Source organism: Macrosteles quadrilineatus, unplaced genomic scaffold (genome assembly GCF_028750875.1).
Source record: "Macrosteles quadrilineatus isolate MER2022 unplaced genomic scaffold, UCM_ALF_1.0 Scaffold_2__2_contigs__length_208266976, whole genome shotgun sequence".
NCBI classification, from domain to species: Eukaryota; Metazoa; Arthropoda; class Insecta; order Hemiptera; family Cicadellidae; genus Macrosteles; species Macrosteles quadrilineatus.
This window is the reverse complement of record NW_026542595.1, coordinates 22,205,478-22,223,637: the sequence shown is the minus strand read 5'-3', so window position 1 is coordinate 22,223,637 and position 18,160 is coordinate 22,205,478. Positions and strand designations below refer to the sequence as shown.

Sequence of the window (18,160 nt, the reverse complement as noted above, 5' to 3'; positions counted from 1 at the left end):
ATTAAAAAAAAAAAAAAAAAAAAAAAAAAAATTAAAAACGCCTGCAGAAAGTCAATGCAATACCCGCAATACAGGAGCGTGTTGTAGTTGCGTTTCCTTTTCGAAGGCGCTTTTATTTAATTAATTCTTTTAATGTAAATATTACTTTAATTCTTTTAATGTAAATATTACTTTCATTATTTTAATAATATTACTTTAATAACATTTGAGAAGTTTTGTTAAGTGTAAGCAGTGTGAGGAATGTTTTATTACTATAAAAAAGTCAAAACAAGTAACTATTTTATAAAAATTAATATTGCTTTTATTTTATGATTTATTTTATTTTAGGATAAGTTGAACTCTATCCTAACTGATATCACCATGTTTCCTAATCGTAGGCATTTTTAATAAGTTAGGCGTGATTAATAAAAAAATGTTATGCTGATGTTATTTAATGAAAGATTGTAAATATTCTTGCCTATTATCATTATTTTAGTATTTAAACAGTCATCTAACAATGTTACAAAATCAGGTAAAAATTTTGAACGTGCATTTCCCGTTGTGTATGAGAAGAGAAATCTCGTCTCGATCTCGTCTCGAAATTTTATGAGAAATAAAAAATCTCGTCTCGTCTCGTCTCGAACTAAAAATCCAATCTCGTCCATCCCTACATTATTGATCTCAAACGTCTTCATTCGACCTCTGAACGCCGTTTTAGATTGGATGATTTCAAGATTAGGTGGTGGCGGAGGCTTACGTGGGACTTGCACTATGATGGATGGCTGAACTATGATGGATGGTTGAACTATGACGGATGGTTGGTTTAGTTGCTGTTTTTGTATCCACGCCGCTTGATGAGCTCTACTCCCAGTATGACGGGCCCAGTTTTTCCTAGTAATACTGAGGTGACATACATCACAGAATTTTAATGTTTTTGTATCGACTCTCCTGACAGGTAGAACCTGCACGACATCCGAAACATCTTCTTCCTGCTCTTGAATGTCCATCATCTCACTAGCACCTTGTAGTTGTTCCGAAATATCCAACTCACTATGTTGGGCTCGACGACGCTTCGGTGATGTAGGACGGGTCTCGTTATCGCTGTCGTTGTCAGTAGGAAACGACCGCTTGGTAGCACTTTGAACAACCGGTGACACATGATGTTCTCCGTCAGAGACCGAGGCAACATCCAAACGGTGTTCTTCCCTAGCACCTTGTTGTTCCTCAATATCGTCTTTATAACGTTGGAACCAACGACGCTTCGGTGGTGTAGGAAGGCTGTCGTCATCACTCTCGTTGTCACTAGGAAACGATCGCTTCGTAGCACTGACACTAGCCATCACCGCAAATCCTCGTCACACTTATAAATGGTTGAAAACTTACTTTTCACGCACTACACAATTTCAAAGACTCGAAAAATAGCACCTCTCACAACCACCTCTCAGAGAAGACTGACGCAAGACCGCGCGGGCTGTTGCACAATCGTCGAAACACATGACCATATATGGTAATGTTCTCGAACGTTCCAAGATGATCACGTGACCTATCACGTGGCATTTCCTTTTATGGTAATGTTTCTAGAACATTCCATGATCACATGATCCCAAGACAAGTGACGTCACTAAACACGGAACGACTCAACTCAAAAGACACGTACAAATCAACATGAAAACAATGAGTTTCAAATGGCGTGTCAGTATACATTGAGATCGAAATACTACATCTTCATACAAATCCTCTAGTGAAAACATGAGCACCGAATGATGCAATCGACGCCATTTTTGTGCAGTTGAGAACCTATTGGTGGTCCTATATAAAATGAGATTCAAAAGCTGTTGTCGTTTTCGATCTCAACCGTGAGATCCTATTATACGACAAGTATACCAAATGAGAACTGATTTAACGTTCTTTATATCTACACAAAAAAAAGGTCATCCAAATCAGAGGATCAGTCTCTGTCTGTAAGATCATCCTCTGTTTACATGTGACGTCATGGACACACCTCCCTTCCCGACCTACCTCAACCCACGTGGTCTACACTCCTCCCTCCTCTGTCCTAGAACGTGAGTTTCAAATGGCGTGTCAGTATACATTGAGATCGAAATACTGCATCTTCATACAAATCCTCTAGTGAAAACATGAGCACCGAATGATGCAATCGGCGCCATTTTTGTGCAGTTGAGAACCTATTGGTGGTCCTATATAAAATGAGATTCAAAAGCTGTTGTCGTTTCTGTAAAGTCGTCCAAATCAGAGGATCAGTCTCTGCCTGTAAGGTTAGGTTAGGTTAGGCAAAGTGAGGTTACCTACCTCAACCCACGTGGTCTACACTCCTCCCTCCTCTGTCCTAGAACCCCCAAAATGACTACTACTTGGAGGAAATAGAACAAAACACTAAAATTAATAGAATAACACACAAAGTAAAGAAGAAATTAAACAAAGAAGACTATGAATTAACACTGTCACTCAATTTTGTTATCTAGAAGGGTCGGCAACTAATCAATAAATAGCCAAAACCAGTTTCCTCCCCTTCTTGCAGTCTCACCACCTCCCCTCCCCCCTAAACCGGGAGGCCCAACACTTTGTCCTTGAAACACCCTAGCCTCTGAAACAATAAGTTAAACCCTTACACCCGCGTGACAACAGGTTTATGAATGCGTTCACTATTTTTCATTTTCCAGAATTAACTATCAATTATTATTATTTGCAAGTTACAAATAGGAAACTACATCACATTATGGTATTCAATGACCCATGTATTATTATCAAAAATTAATAATTCATTACTTATTTTGATAATAAAAAGCATTCACTACAGCACGCACCACTTATTGATACATATAATCATCAAGGTAACTGTTACTTTATACAAAATAAAAAAGCTACAAAATTTGTGTGGCCAGTCAAACTTTATAAACAAACATTTTATTCTATAAAATACATATGGTAAATAGGGGTTGGTTTAAAGGAAAAAAAATACAAAACAGATAATTAATTATTTTGATAAACATTAGAAAGGTTATAGGATTGATTGAACTAAAATAACTGCAGGGAAACTTATAAGTAGAAAAGTGTTCAACCACAATCTGTTTAATCAGTACATTGTTAGAGAGAGAGAGAGAAAGAGAGATAGCAGATAGGGGCGTTTGATAAGGAATGTGAAAAAGTAAACAAACAAGGAACAATGACACGATGATACTCGTTTACAGCCTTATTGTGTCGCCCACTACATTTGCACACGTGACCACTTTTTGTTTCTTCCTTATCTTTCATCCGTCCCAAAATAGAATAATTCCTGAAATTGTTTGTTGGTATAATCTCCCCTCTTACACAAGGCGCAGTGCTCAGTGCGCACTGTAGGTTGTCACGGCAACCGTGTGTCGTCATAGCGACAAGCCAATCACGCACTCGCACTGCGTTGTATATTACGAATAGCTGTTAGAAAGACAACGCGATAGTTGGTCGTTTGTCTCTTTCCTATCTCCTCAAAATTACGATCGATAATCATTGTGTCTTGACTGAGCTGAGGTTCGTGCTTATCATAAACCTCGAATGCATGAACAACGTAGAATTGTGATAACATTGTTTTCAATTATGACCCAAATTAAGTGTTTTGACTTAGTATTAAAAGCTCGGCTCGAACTTCGAGCTTTTTCAAAATGTCTCGAGCCGAGCCGAATAATGAAAAGCTTGACCAAAAAGCTCGAAGATTCGAGTATTCGCACACCCCTAGTCTGTTTTGAATGTAAACACCTTCTCTGTTATTGTTCGTGATTGTTACTCCCAGATACTTAAATGTGTTTGCTTTACGGAACCTGTAGTTACTTCCTAGTGATTTTCCTCGTCATCTTATCTACTTATTCACATGTAGTTTGTTTTACTCTCATTTATTTGTAAGCCCACATTTCTTGCTTCTTTTATTAGTATTTCTGTTATCACTCGATGATCATTTTTATTTTCAGCTACAATGGCCACATTGTCTGCAAGCGCTACAAGGTTTTTACTTTTTTATCAGGAATCCTTGCTCCCCCTTGACTACTTTTTTTCCTGAAGAGCTTCCTCTAGCGTTATGTTGAATACAGTAGACCCCTCTTAACCGACCTCGTATTAACCGATAATCGGATTATCTGCCTTCAATCGTAAAATAATACAGTTTGTTTTAACCGACCTTGCTTTGAGAGCAGTTCGGTTTAACCGCCGCTTTCTAGAAATTTCGGCCCCCCACGCTAGGCGATGAGAACTGAACCATACGCTTATCTCCACAGGATATGACTAAGATTAAGTTATTTTGTATTGATCACAAAAAATATAGCATATTGTCAGTATGTTATCTTTGCGGAAAATTTATAACATCGTAAAGTGCGTTACGATTTTGAGAACTGATTATCTTATCGCTGGAGTAAACAAACAACGCAACTTGTAGGGATGGCAGGGAAGTGGGGTTAACAACTCCAAGGTCAAGACAGTTTTTGTACCTGGAGCCTCCAGTGAGAGGCTATAAATAAACATCCTGTCTTGTAACAAAATGGTTGCTTGTATCTTTAATTTCGACAAAAGGTTCTCTACTGTTTGGATTTTAAAAGCATCAATTAATTACATTACAGTACTAAAGTTATTAAAATGGGAATTTTTATTGACTCTTCCCTAGTACCTACTATAATATATTCCGCTGAAAGTAGGCCTATTTGGCTTAGTTGTGTTTTGTGTTTATTTTTTTACTTTTCTATCAAAATACGAAAAAGGAGATAAGAGTAGTTTATTTCATAAATAATGCAAGTATGATTACAAAATAATGATTATATAATTCCAAATGAATAGCACTTCATTATGTTATGATTTTAGGGATTGCCCGTTTTAACCGACCTTTTGAGTTATCCGACCTAGGTCCGGTCCCATTAGGGTCGGTTAAGAGGGGGTCTACTGTAGTAGTGGTGATAGACCATCACCTTGTCTTACTCCAGTATTTATGTTGAATGTATCTGCATATTCTTTTCCTATTTTTACTTTACCTTTGGACTCATTTAAACACATTTTTGACAGTTGAATTATTTTGTTTGGTAAACCATGCTTTTTCATAATCTTCCACAGTTCTTATCTTTTTATTGAATCATAAACTTTACTAAAATCTATGATCATTATGAGTAGGCATTCATATTTTTAAACTTGGTAAAGAAATAACAAAACAAATCGTAACTCCAAAAGTACAGCATTATTACCAAAGATGTGTTACTCAATAGTATTTAACAATTGCTTGGATAAAAAAATATAGGTTTTTAATGATTTACTTCCTTAAATGAAGTATAAATCGACAAGGAAATATAAGGAAGTATAAATCGACCTTCCTTATATACCCATGGTAATAGTCATGCCCCAAATCAGTCATCAAGGTTCTTTACAAAAAACGAGGCTCAGGGGAGAGCTTCGGATTCGCAAAAGTAAAACAAGAGCTCTCCTAGAATAAAACTAGAGTATTTTTTAATTCTAAAAGGAAGAAAAGGTATCTAAATGTCCAAGAGAAGAAACAATTTAAGTGCAAGTTTAAGAATGAATTAATTTCTATTACAAAAAAGGAAAATGGAGGATTTTATAGTATTCTACCAACTGTTAAAGTATGTTTTAAACCAAATCTATTTGAAAATGCTTTAATTGACACAGGTAGCTCAGTAAACATAATTAGTGAACGATTGTTTAACAAGTTAAGTAAGTACCATGTTATCAGTAACGTATGCGAACCTGAAATCTTTTGTAAAACAGCAGCTAATACTAAAATGCAATTAATAGGCAAGTGTGAAATTAAAATCAAGATAAATAAGTTTTCTTGGAATTTAGAGTTTATCATTGCTAAAGATCTAGCTTGCAACATTATATTAGGAGCTGAATTCATCAAGAGGAGTAAAATGTTACTTAACTTAAGTCAAGATCAATGTTACTTTGCATTTGAACCTAATTATAAAGTAGAGTTTGTGTCAAATTTTTCTGTAATAGTAGCTAATGAGAACTGTAAAATTAAAATTGGATGCAATAAAGCTACTACAGACATTACAAAACTAATCTCAGATTTTCCAAAAGTTTTTACTAATCAAATAGGTGAAGCTATAAATTTTGAATATGAAATCAAGCTTAAAGACAAGGAGCCTGTTAACCTTAGACCATATCAACTCAATCCCCATAAAATGCAAATTATGAAGGATTTAATCGATGATTTAGTTCAACAGGGAATTGTAGAACCTTCCTTATCAAGCTATGCCAGTCCAACATTCCTAGTGAAAAAACCTAATAGTGATAAATATAGACTTGTGGTGAACTACTCTGAATTAAATAAAAAGATAGAGAGAGTAAATTATCCTATCGGGGATATGAATGACATTTATCATTATTTGCAAGGAAGCGAATATTTCAGTCTAATTGATTTATGTAATAGTTTCCACCAAATCAAACTTAGTGAAAACTGTAGAGACTATACTGCTTTTGTAACACCTTTTTCACAAATGAGATTTTGTAGAATTCCGTATGGTTTGCATTTAGGATCTTCATTGCTTAGCAGTTATCTTTAACGAAGTTTTGAAAGACATAAAGTTTAAATTTGTGATTAACTTTGTAGATGATTTGATTATCTATTCCAAAACATATGAACCAACTTCATTTGGGTATTAAATGAATATATAAGGTATGATCATTATATATCTTTGTTATATTTCCAGTACTTTGAGGCTAGTTGTTTTATAATAAATATTTGGTCCGTTGTTGATCTTCCTTTCATAAAACCTGTTTGGTTGTCTCCTACTATTTCTTCTGCATGACATTTAAGTCTGTTTAGAACAAGTTTAGATACTATTTTATTTTATATTGTATGTATGGATGTTTTATTTATAAGAGATGTGTCTATAGTTCTTGCTTTCTAGCTTGTGTGCAGTTTAGTTTTGTGTGCAGCATAACTACAAATGCTTCAGCTTCAGAACATTCTTTTGTATTTTTTTCAGTTATCCATACTTGTAGAATCAGTTTTTGTATATTAATTAATAGTTCTTCTGCTCCATTTTTAATAAACTCTTTTGGGATCTAGTCGCTTTGCTATTTTTTAATATTTTTAAAACATCCTATATTGCTTGTATTGTGGGTTCAGTACAAGGGATTTCTTCAGTACCTGATAATTCTTCCTCCTCTGCCAGAACTAGATCTTCATTACTCTATGTTACATCTTTATTGCAATTCAATAATTCACTAAAGTATTCTTTCCAAGTTTTTAAAACTTCAGTCGGCTCACATTTTACTGATCCATTCCTATTCTCCACAACTATTACGTTCGGTTTTAAACCTTTTTGGAAGAACCTATAGAAGTCCTTAGAGTTATTTTGGTTGTAATCCTGCTCTGCTCAAGTTATGGTGTTGTTTACATACTTTCTTTTTTCTTTTCTTAGTGTTTTTTTTTTTTTTTTTTTTTTTTACTTCTCTATTTAGTCTTTGATGTCTGTCCTTTAACTCTGGGATGTTATCTGCTAGGATTTTCTTTCTGGCTCCTCTTCTGTCTTGAATTAGTTTTTGGCATTCCAAACCAAGGTTTTTTTAACAATCCTACCTATCTCAAAAACTTTTTCAGCTGACTCGTTGAGCTTTTCCTTAATGGTTTCCCAAACTTTTTGTACATCCTCTTCCGTATCTTGTGTTAATATGGAAAATCTGTTCTTCATTTCCATTTAGTATTCCTTTATCTTTTTTGGTTCAAAAAATATTCTTTCTTTTGCTTTGTTCTTGTCTCCCTTTTCTATTTTCAACCTTTGTCTTATTTTAGTCAAAAGTAAATAATGATCGGAGCCACATTCTGCTTCCCTTAGACTTCTTACCTGAGTAACTGAGCGTGTCTTTTATCTACTAGGACATGGTCAATCTGGTTTACAGTATGCCCATCTGGTGATACCCAAGTATGTTTGTATATATTTTGTACATATTTGTATATTGTACATATTGTATATTGTCATATTGTATATATTTTTGTGTAGGAAATTTTGTACTAGCTTCAAATCAAAATTATAACTAGCTTTGATATCATTAATTTTTACAACATATTGATATAATTTCAGATGTGTTCTCAAAACTAATTCCTACTCCTGAAGGTAAGCAAACTACTGATTTAATAAAGCCATCAAAAGGAAGAGAAACAGTAGAGCATAGAGATTCAGCTGTGGCACCCGCTGATATGATTATTGAACTGCAGGTAAAGACACATCATAATAAAAGGGAAAATTAATCATTTAAGGAAGTAAATCATTAAAAACCTATATTTTTTTATCCAAGCAATTGTTAAATACTATTGAGTAACACATCTTTGGTAATAATGCTGTACTTTTGGAGTTACGATTTGTTTTGTTATTTCTTTACCAAGTTTAAAAATATCCAACCAGCCCAGGAATTTTTGTTTACTTTAAAGTTGAGACACCATACATTACAGTTTATTAGTTTGTATCTTTAATGAATTTCCCATATAGGGAATAAGCCTTTACCGTAGGTCTCATGGCAAGGCCTAGGCCCGGAACCGATTTACTTTTATCTGTATAGTTAAAATTCATATACAGTAGAACTCCAATTAAAATAATACATTGGGAAAAAAGTAGGAGTTTTGAAAGTAGGATAGTTCATTCAAAAATTTGGATGATTAGGTTTTTACCGAAATTTAAGGTATTTAGCAGAAAATAGGCTGAGTTGAGCCAAGATTTATAATTGCAATGGAATATTTTGGGATCGAAAAATTCACGCTTTAGCCACAATCGTGAGGGTCAATTATGATTTTCCTTAACTGCGGGAGACGAAGATAATGTCTACAAGACCGTGGAAGTTGGTCAAGATTATGTTGGGATCACGGAAAAAGATGACGTTGTTTCTGTGACCATGAGAAGACGATGATCATACCTACATGAATATGATTAGGCCAGGATCACGGTTAACAATAATGATGATGCTGTGACCACGGGCTACGATGATGATGTCTACACGATTAACCCTACGAGTGGCCAATTGACAAAAAATGTCGATCTTAAATTGTATTGCTGAAGTGGCAACCAACAAAATTTGTTCCCGTTGTATTTTACGTACAGTTATAGTCGGTGAAATTACATAAATCTTATACCAATGGAAAGGTGAGATTCTGAAGTTTCATTTTATTTTAAGAATGAGCCTTATAACATAAGTATATCGATCTACTCATGAGTTAAATTTGAATGAAAATAACTCTCAAACTCCCCACCCCCACTGTTGTGAAATCGTGAAAGATGAGTAATTTCAAAAAATCATAGCAGACGTAATTTTTGTTTTTAGCAAAGACAAGTGATACCACTGCAACAAGGAGGAAGTAAACTTTCATTTGGTATAATGTATAATGTCATAATACATTCCAACAGCTGATAAACAATTTTCTAAATAGCCAATTTTTACGTGAGGCTAGTATGGCGAATCGACAAAAATTGTCGATCTCTGAAACGCATATAATTTATCATTTTAAAAGTACAAACAAACATACACACAAAATTTCACATTTATAATATTACAGTAGAACCTCTCATATCCGGCCACCACGGGACCAATCCCCTGGCCGGATAACGGTTTGGCCGGATAAACCAAGTCTGTTTTCTGGTATTATTTTTAGAAGAATAAACATGTTTGTAAAAAGAAAAAAAATATTTTTTTGCAGTTTTAAGTTAAGCATTGAACATACTGTACAAGTATTATGATTCCAGGGAACAAAACTATTAAATAATAATGGAGATAAAAAGGACAATAAATTGGCCTTGAAGATCATTCGGACTTAAATTACATTACTACTCAACTTTCTTATCCATTTTGTGAAATCACCATTTTTAAGGTATTATAGTAGCCTAGTAATAGATAATCCAACCAGGCAAACAGAAATTTGCTTAGTCTGCAGGTTTGCTGTGGTGGCGGGTCTTATTTTATACTTTAACTTTCATATGTTGTTAATTTCATGATTATTTCCTTTTGCAGTAAGCTGATAAAACTAACTATTAACTATTGTGTGATGAATATTTCCAGGACAAGCTGTGTGAATGTATAGAGAGGAGAAGTTCAGATATGAGTGAAGGACAAGTGATAGCCCTTGTAAATCGAGTGCAGGACACTGTGAGATATAGAAGTGATTTAATTGCTGCTGCTGAACAAACAATATTCTCACTCACCGTGGATTTGTGTATTGTTTTACGTAAGTAATGAGTGGTCACTTCATTAGAAATTCTGATTGTATAATTTGTTTAGTTTACTAGCAACCTATTGTTCTTTTACTTTCAATCCCTTGATAAGGCAGTAGTTTTAGGGCTCCAAAAATTGTATAAACATGTACAGTACAACCCCGCTAATCCATCCTCTATGGGACCTGGACCATGGTCAGAACAATGAAAATGTCATATTATCCGAGGAGCATATTAACCCATTTGCATATATATATATATATACTAGCTATACCCGCGGGCTTTGCCCCGTTTAACTTCATAAGTATTCACATGGTTCAATCACGTCCTGGTTGAAGTTCGTTCGCTACGCTCACTCACCTTTTGGTTGCAAATTAGATGTTTTCATAAATAAAAAAATAATAATAGTGCTGCACCCTGTTGGTAATCCTTGTAACTTCAATGCTATTGAACATCATACAACAGAACCAACTTGTTTAATTGAAACAGCTGTTAAGATTCATTAATTTCTTTTAAATATGAAAGATCACAAGGTTAACATGGAAAACTCCAGAGCCACTGGGGCAGAGCCCGAAAGCCCGATCAGAACAAAAACTACTTAGTTTTCCTATTTTATGCCCAAAGAATCGGTGTACCGAATTTCAGCCTCCTAGGTAAATGGGAAGTGGGAGAGTTAGTGATGAGTGAGTGAGTCAGTGAGGGCTTTGCGTTTTATATATTTAGATATATATATACATGTATATATAAATATATGTTCAGAAGATCCTTACACTCAGAATATCTAACATATATGTTAGAAGATCCCAAGATCTTCCAAAAGACATCACTGTACATTTAGATGCATTGAGTTCCATTACCAATCGACTACTGAGTCAAGGGCTTCCTGCAGTTCAAAATTATGTTCAGCTGAAGATACTTGCGTCTGTAAATCTTGACATCATCTTTAAAAAGGAGGAACTTTGAATTCAGAGACTTCCCCACATCATTGATAAAAAGGCTAGACTTTATATTTAGTACAAACACAGCGCAAGTCACAAGTTATTATTTATCTCGCCTCTGTTTCAGATGTGCCTAAAAAACGGGATTGGCAAATAATTCACCATTTGTAAACCACTTATAATGTAAAAGTATCACTGGCGGTTTGAAGAAAGAATCTCCCTCCTAACAACTGATCTTTATTTCACATATGATATATCCTCTGAACAGATGATTGGTACAGTTGAACCTCTATAAGACGAATTTCGAGGGGTACGGAAAAAATCCGTTCTATAGAGGTATTCTTAATAAAGAGGGTCGTTTTATCGAGGTTTAATGCTGCTGTTATTCTTCTTACCTTTGGTTTCTCCTCGCTCCAAGGTTTCTCCAAACAATGAATGAGGAAGGAGGAGGGATGGTTTGTGGTTTCATGTTGAGACAAGCTTCTGTTCGTTTTGAAAACTACGTACTAGGAGGTTAAGATTATGAGAAGTTCGTCTTATAGAGGTCACGTTCGTCTTGTAGAGGTTTTGTGCTAAGAATATTCATTGTATAGAGGTTAATCAGTCCTAGCCCATGTCACAAACAAATTCGTCTTGTTGAGGTTTTTAACTTAATTATTACGTTGTATAGAGGTGTTTTTAGCAATAACCTATATGAAAGTTTCAAGGGGATTGAAAAAATTTGTCTTATCGAGGAATTCGTTTTATCGAGGTTCGTACAAACTAGGTTCGACTATATTTAAAAAAAAATTGCACAAAACTGGGTTTATTTACATTTGTTATTTTTTATTGTTTTGTTATGCTATGGTTCAATAGCCAAAGACGTTCTCACCAATCTAGTGAATACAGGAAAACTATTTGAATCTTGATCGGTACTCTAGTTTTCTTGGAGTAGGCCATGTAAATTGGCATTTCGGCATGACAGACAAACAGAAATAGAGATATAAGACTCATTTTGGCCTTTTTATGCTACGAAACTTCAAAATAACCAAAGATTTCATCATTTTATGCAATGTACCGAACAAAAAATCTGTCTTTGATGTTTTAACGGCAAACTGTAATTTATAGATTTTAAGTGTATATTTGTCATGATAAAACTACTTATTTTATTCCATAATGTTCTTTAATTTCTGAACTGCCCTTGTATTTTTGACCCAAACCTTCCATAGATTAACGGCCCAACTGTTGTCCTGGCCCTAACCTAAAACGAGACCCACAGACCCCTTATTGGAAGGGGAGTAGAGATTTGTCAAGTTTCACAGTAGCACAGGTATGTAGCGACTCGCTACAAGTACAATAGCGCAACTCACGTGACACAGTTAGGTGCACGCGCAGTCTCACCGAGGCAGGCACGCGCGGCAAGAGTAGAGTACAGTAGTGTCGTGCGTGGTCCCAGCAACAGTTCAACTAGCCCGGATAAGTATTAGCATTAAGACTATGTCTAGATAAGTTCGTAGGGGTTGGGGAAGGGTGAAGGCAAGGGCAAACTTATTTTTAATTATGTAATTTATTAGGTTCACCAATGGTCGTGGTTTGGTAATCAATATTCCAAATTTAGAATTGACATTTGCTAAATCTAGTTACTTTTCACGAATCAGAATAAGTCCAGATATATAATTATTTCTCTGTTCACTATATTATAATTAGATATATTAAATAACATAAAAGCTGGCTGTGATATGCAGCTAAGGTAATATTGTGCACTTTGACGAAGTAGTTAGTTTCTTTGCAGTAGAATGGAATAACGACAGGAAATGTACGTGATTTGGTAGTGGTAAGAGGAAGGTATATAGGGCCCAGGTATCTTCATTTACACTCATACTACCCCACATTACCACAGGTAGAATATTTAACAAGCCAGAGGTTCTTTACCTAACTTAATCTGGTTTGTTGTACATTACAGTGGCGTATGCACCATGGACAATGACCTCTGCTGTTATATCACAGCTGTGTGGTCTGTGGAGTGTCTGCAGTACGCAGGGCAGTAGTCAGCTGGAGCGTGTCATGTCTGCACGTAACACACTGCTGCTGTGTCAGAGAGGTGCGCAGTTTGCCCGGGAGTCATGGGAGCAGCTGTCTCTCGTGTTGGTAGAACTGCTCAAACACTCTCCCCCACTGCTCACTCCCAGCCAGTTGGAGACTCAGTGTGTGGCACTGTTCCGTCTTGACTGGCCTCCTGTGAGCTCGTTGTACATTATATAGTCTTTAAAGTAGATACATAAGCTTATTTGATAAATATAAAATATAAATAATAAAAATTATTGATCCAATGTTGCTTGATCATTTCAATATATTATAACATAGTAGTTTTTAAATCCTTCTTAATAAAGTCCAGATGCGTTAAAGTTTCTATGATCCTGAAGGGAGCGTATAGTAAAACCTTAAAGTTTTTAGTCGATATCAGCGACAGAAGAATAACATAGGTTGGCAGTTGTGGTGAAGGAAGCAGTGTGTGACTTATAGTGCACAGCTTCCAAGCAACAGGATGGTCACTTTCTGATCCAAATTTTAATTTTTATTTTTAACAGAAATATGTTTGAAATATTTTAGCCTACAATTTTCTCATTGACAAAAATCGTCTGGTTGAGAAACGTGAAACTTTCTCACAGACAAATTGTTTGATTTGATTGAGTTATATATTTATTAAAAATATAGTAAATTTTTTAATTAATTCAGGCTCTCGATTAAAAAACCTTTTTTTTGTAAACATTAAAATTGTATCTCAACTCTAAAACCAAATATATCCTAAATCTTATATATTAAAAAAATTTGGTTTTTCTTTTCCGAGTTCGTTTGGCTCTTCTACCCGACCGATTTTCATGATTGAGGTCTCAAATTGAAGGTATGCACGCACAGATTTGCCATCAAGCATCGGCATATATTTATCTATAATCCCACTCAGTTTATACGTAAACGAAATTTGCTCCCCATGTATTTCTTATGGGAGTTAAATTTGGCTTTTCTTTGCCGAGTTCGATGGGCTCTTCTACCCGACTGATTTTCATGATTGAGGTCTCAAATTGAAGGTATGCATGCACGAATTTGCCATCAAGTATCGGCATATAATTATCTATAGTATTACTCGGTTTATACGTAAACAAAATTTGCTCCCCATGTATTTCTTATGGGAGTTAAATTTGGTTTTTCTTTGCCGAGTTCGTTTGGCTCTTCTACCCGACCGATTTTCATGATTGAGGTCTCAAATCGAAGGTATGCACGCACAGATTTGCCATCAAGCATCGGCATATATTTATCTATAATCCCACTAGGCTTATACGTAAACGAAATTTGCTCCACATGTATTTCTTATGGGAGTTAAATTTGGCTTTTCTTTGCCGAGTTCGTTGGGCTCTTCTACCCGACCGATTTTCATGATTTAGGTCTCAAATTGAAGGTATGCACGCACAGATTTACCATCAAGCATCGACATATATTTATCTATAATCCCACTCGGTGTATACGCAAATGAAAATTTGCTCCCCATGTATTTCTTATGGAAGTTAAATTTGGTTTTTCTTTGCCGAGTTCGTTTGGCTCTTCTACCCGACCGATTTTCATGATTGAGGTCTCAAATTGAAGGTATGCACGCACAAATTTGCCATCAATCAATTACAAATATTTACCTACAGTATTACACGACCAGAACACATAATTTGATTTATTTTATATTTCTTACTTCAAATTAAGATGTACCTTTACCAGTTATAGATTTATAATCCCATATATTTTAGTCTAAGAACCTTCAGTTAAATACTGGCTTTCATTTAAGTTATTCAAATCCGACGAGTTTCAAGCAAATGCAAGGTGAATAACCAATATAAAAATTATATTTCATAATGTTTTAATATGGTTAAAAATCAATGGCTCCAGTATTGTTCCTGTTTTTCTATATGTTTTAGACACAAAATAATCAGTAAATTATAGGTTTTAAATTGAGCTATTGATTGTTTGAATCAGTTAAGCTCAAGATACCGTATTACTCAATAAAAAATTATAAATTTGATTATTTCTCGGATATAATCATTATTTTAACGCTGCGGAGCAGCATGGGTCCTCTAGTATATTTTTAATTTGGTTTTATTGAATAACAAATCAAATACCCTCCAGTAGCTGACTGAGAGAGGAAGGGCCTAATGTGAAACTGAAAGTGGGCTTCAAGGCCTATGACGTGTATAGTATAGTTATTCCCAGTCTATGTTATTCCTTGGTTTCCGGTTGATACCAGAAATGGAATTGCAAAAAATTCAGACGACAAACCTGGATGTAAATTTCTTATATCCAGCTTTAAGGAAATATAAAGCATGGAGAAGATACAGCTAAATCACCTGAAGAAAGGTTGCAGACGAGCCACAAATAAATTATATACACACAAAAAACTTAATATTTTACCTCTTTTGCAAAATGTATGTATTTAGTCCTTTTTGTTGTGTCAGTTGGATAATCTGTCAGACATTTTGAATTCAAACTGTGACAATCTTATTTTAAACTAATGTTGTCTTTGTAACTGCCATCTACTTCTGAAGAAGCCTCTGAAAGAGGTGAAATATCAACCCTTCCCGGACAGGAAAAAATGTGACATAGAACGGGAAAAAATTATGGGAAAAAATAAAAATTAATTTTTCTTATTTGTGTTTTGTTATACAAGTATACATAAAATGGAACACAGTATACATAAAATGGAAACAATGGAACACTTCATACTGTCAAAATAATTTTTTAGTTGTTTTAACTATACGGATATATCCGCTACCCATCCGCGGTTGAGTAGGAAAGCAGCGGATATATCTGCCACCCGTCTTTGAAGATATGACCATGACAACGTTAGGCAATAAATAAAGAACAATATGTAAACAATAAATAAAGACAACGTAGTGTTGAGCGCGAAATGTTGAGGGGGAGCACAGGAGAGGTGCGTGGTACGCGGGAGAGTTGGAGGCGCGGGAGAGGGGGGAGTGTGGGAGAGAGCGCAGCCATGGAGAGAGCAGGAAAGTGGCGCCTTGGTACCGTGAAACATCTGGTTACTGCTCAAGCACCTGCCAGTCTGTCTGAAGTGAAGGCGGATATAACCGCTTCCCGTCCGGAACATGAAAAGCCATAAGCGAATATATCCGCGTCCTTTATCGCCAAAGACTTAGGTGGATATATCCATCACCCGTCCAGGAAGCGTTAGGTCTCTTATGTGTATATAATTTATTTGTGCTGTAACTCGTCTGCAACCTTTCTTCAGGTCAGTTAGCTGTATCCTCTCCATCCTATATATTTCTTTAATCCAAGCTAAACGCTTTTTCTTAAAAACATAACCTTGTTTACAGCTTTGTCGTTGTCACACAATAATCTTTTTAGGGGTATTTTACCAATTTACCAATACATAAAAACTGCTCGAGCCAACTATAAGAATCTCTGTGTCCGAAAACATTGTGTTAATTGTTCTAGTCATTGTAACATTGTTTCAGATGGTTCTCACTTTAATGGGAGCATGTTTGTCATCAATGTTGGAAAAAATCAAACGAGATCCGATTCACAAACATAAACCCAAGTTTGTGCTTATGCTGGAGTGGGTGAATGAAATGACTGAAGACCTGGCAAGACCAGACATTATACAAGATTAGTGAAGATGAGTTTTCTATAACATACAGCTACAACATGATAATCAAAATCTTTAGTCCTTCTTGAAGGCTTTGGATATTTCAATCTTCTATTGTTGCAATTACTTCTAGTTTGTATTTTTTGTGTCAATTGATTGAACCTTATTAAGATGCAACATTGAAGTTCATCAACAATTTTTATTTTCATATGAGTATGTGAATTGTATTTGGTATTGCATTCTTGATTGATAAAACTATGAAACTGCGTGGTATTTAGTCAAATATCCTACTTATACGTTTTAATACTGTTGTTTTCTTGAATACTTATTCTTAACTACTCTGTATGTATTTTTATTAGTGGTTTAAGTTTTAACTATTGATTGTAATTGTAAAAATTGTTTATATTTAGAAATATCTATATAAGAATGTTTGTAAATAAATATTAATATTGTATTTAATCGCATCTATTGACAATCGTATTTGAAATTTAATACGAAATATATTGACTACACAAAGTCTAGTAATAGGCTTGTGTAATATGCTATTATTAGTAATAATGTATTTTTGGACTTTTTTAAATACTCAAGCCAAACTACCAATCAATAAAATATTATTTAAACTGTATTGTTTTTATCCTGGCTTATTGGGTTTGAGACGCATGCTTGAGCATGTGTTACCTTTATGTCATGTGTTACTTGCACAGGTAGATGAGACATTTAAGTATTTTTAATAATAATGGTTTGATTTACCTTTGTCAATATGGTCCTTACGTATGTGACAAAGGTTAATTACAAAATATACAAAATTGACAAAGGTAAATTAAACCATTATTATTGTTGCTGTATGGTCCAGAGGCTACCCATCATGAAGTAAGTATTTTTAGTCTGTGGATCAACTTAATAGTAACTATAGTTGTTTTACTCTCGCTTTACAACGGGGTATGGATACAGAAGAGAATAAAGTGGCTCTTTAAATCTCCTATGTATTAAAAACAGTTTCACACCCATCATTGATTATAGTGGCAAAACTCAATAATCTATTAACATCTCTTGTATGTTGTATGGCTGTATTACAGAGACAAAACTAATATTTTTATCTTAAGGTAAACATAAAAAATCTACAATAAGAATTAAAAGGTTAATTTAGAAAAAAAAGTTAAAGAAATTACAAATAAAAACAAATATATAACGGCTAATATATATTTAATTTTTGAAATGTGAATGTGATTAAATAAAAGCCTAGGTTCAAAGTTTGAAGGTATTTCAAAAGACTAATATTATTATAGGAATTTCTCATTAAGACCCCTCGCTTAAAATGTACTGTAATTTCTTTTACTAATACCATTAACTGTAAGCCCAATGATCAAGGTCGGCTGGGTCCAGTTTTCAGCTATTAGCCAAATCTTCTGTTTATATTCACTGGCAAC

At 34.7% G+C, this 18,160-nt stretch overlaps 1 protein-coding gene across 1 annotated transcript in view; it reads left to right on the top strand.

Moving 5' to 3' along the window:
• LOC128983996 (protein disks lost) overlaps positions 1-17,325 on the top strand; it is a 66,733-nt gene extending 49,408 nt beyond the window's left edge. The window contains exons 13-16 of the mRNA XM_054403277.1: positions 8,058-8,191; positions 10,021-10,186; positions 13,053-13,327; positions 16,603-17,325. Coding sequence (XP_054259252.1) covers positions 8,058-8,191; positions 10,021-10,186; positions 13,053-13,327; positions 16,603-16,758 — 731 coding nt within the window. The 3' untranslated portion in view covers positions 16,759-17,325. The remainder of the gene's footprint in view (positions 1-8,057; positions 8,192-10,020; positions 10,187-13,052; positions 13,328-16,602) is intronic.
• Positions 17,326-18,160: the final 835 nt, after the last annotated feature.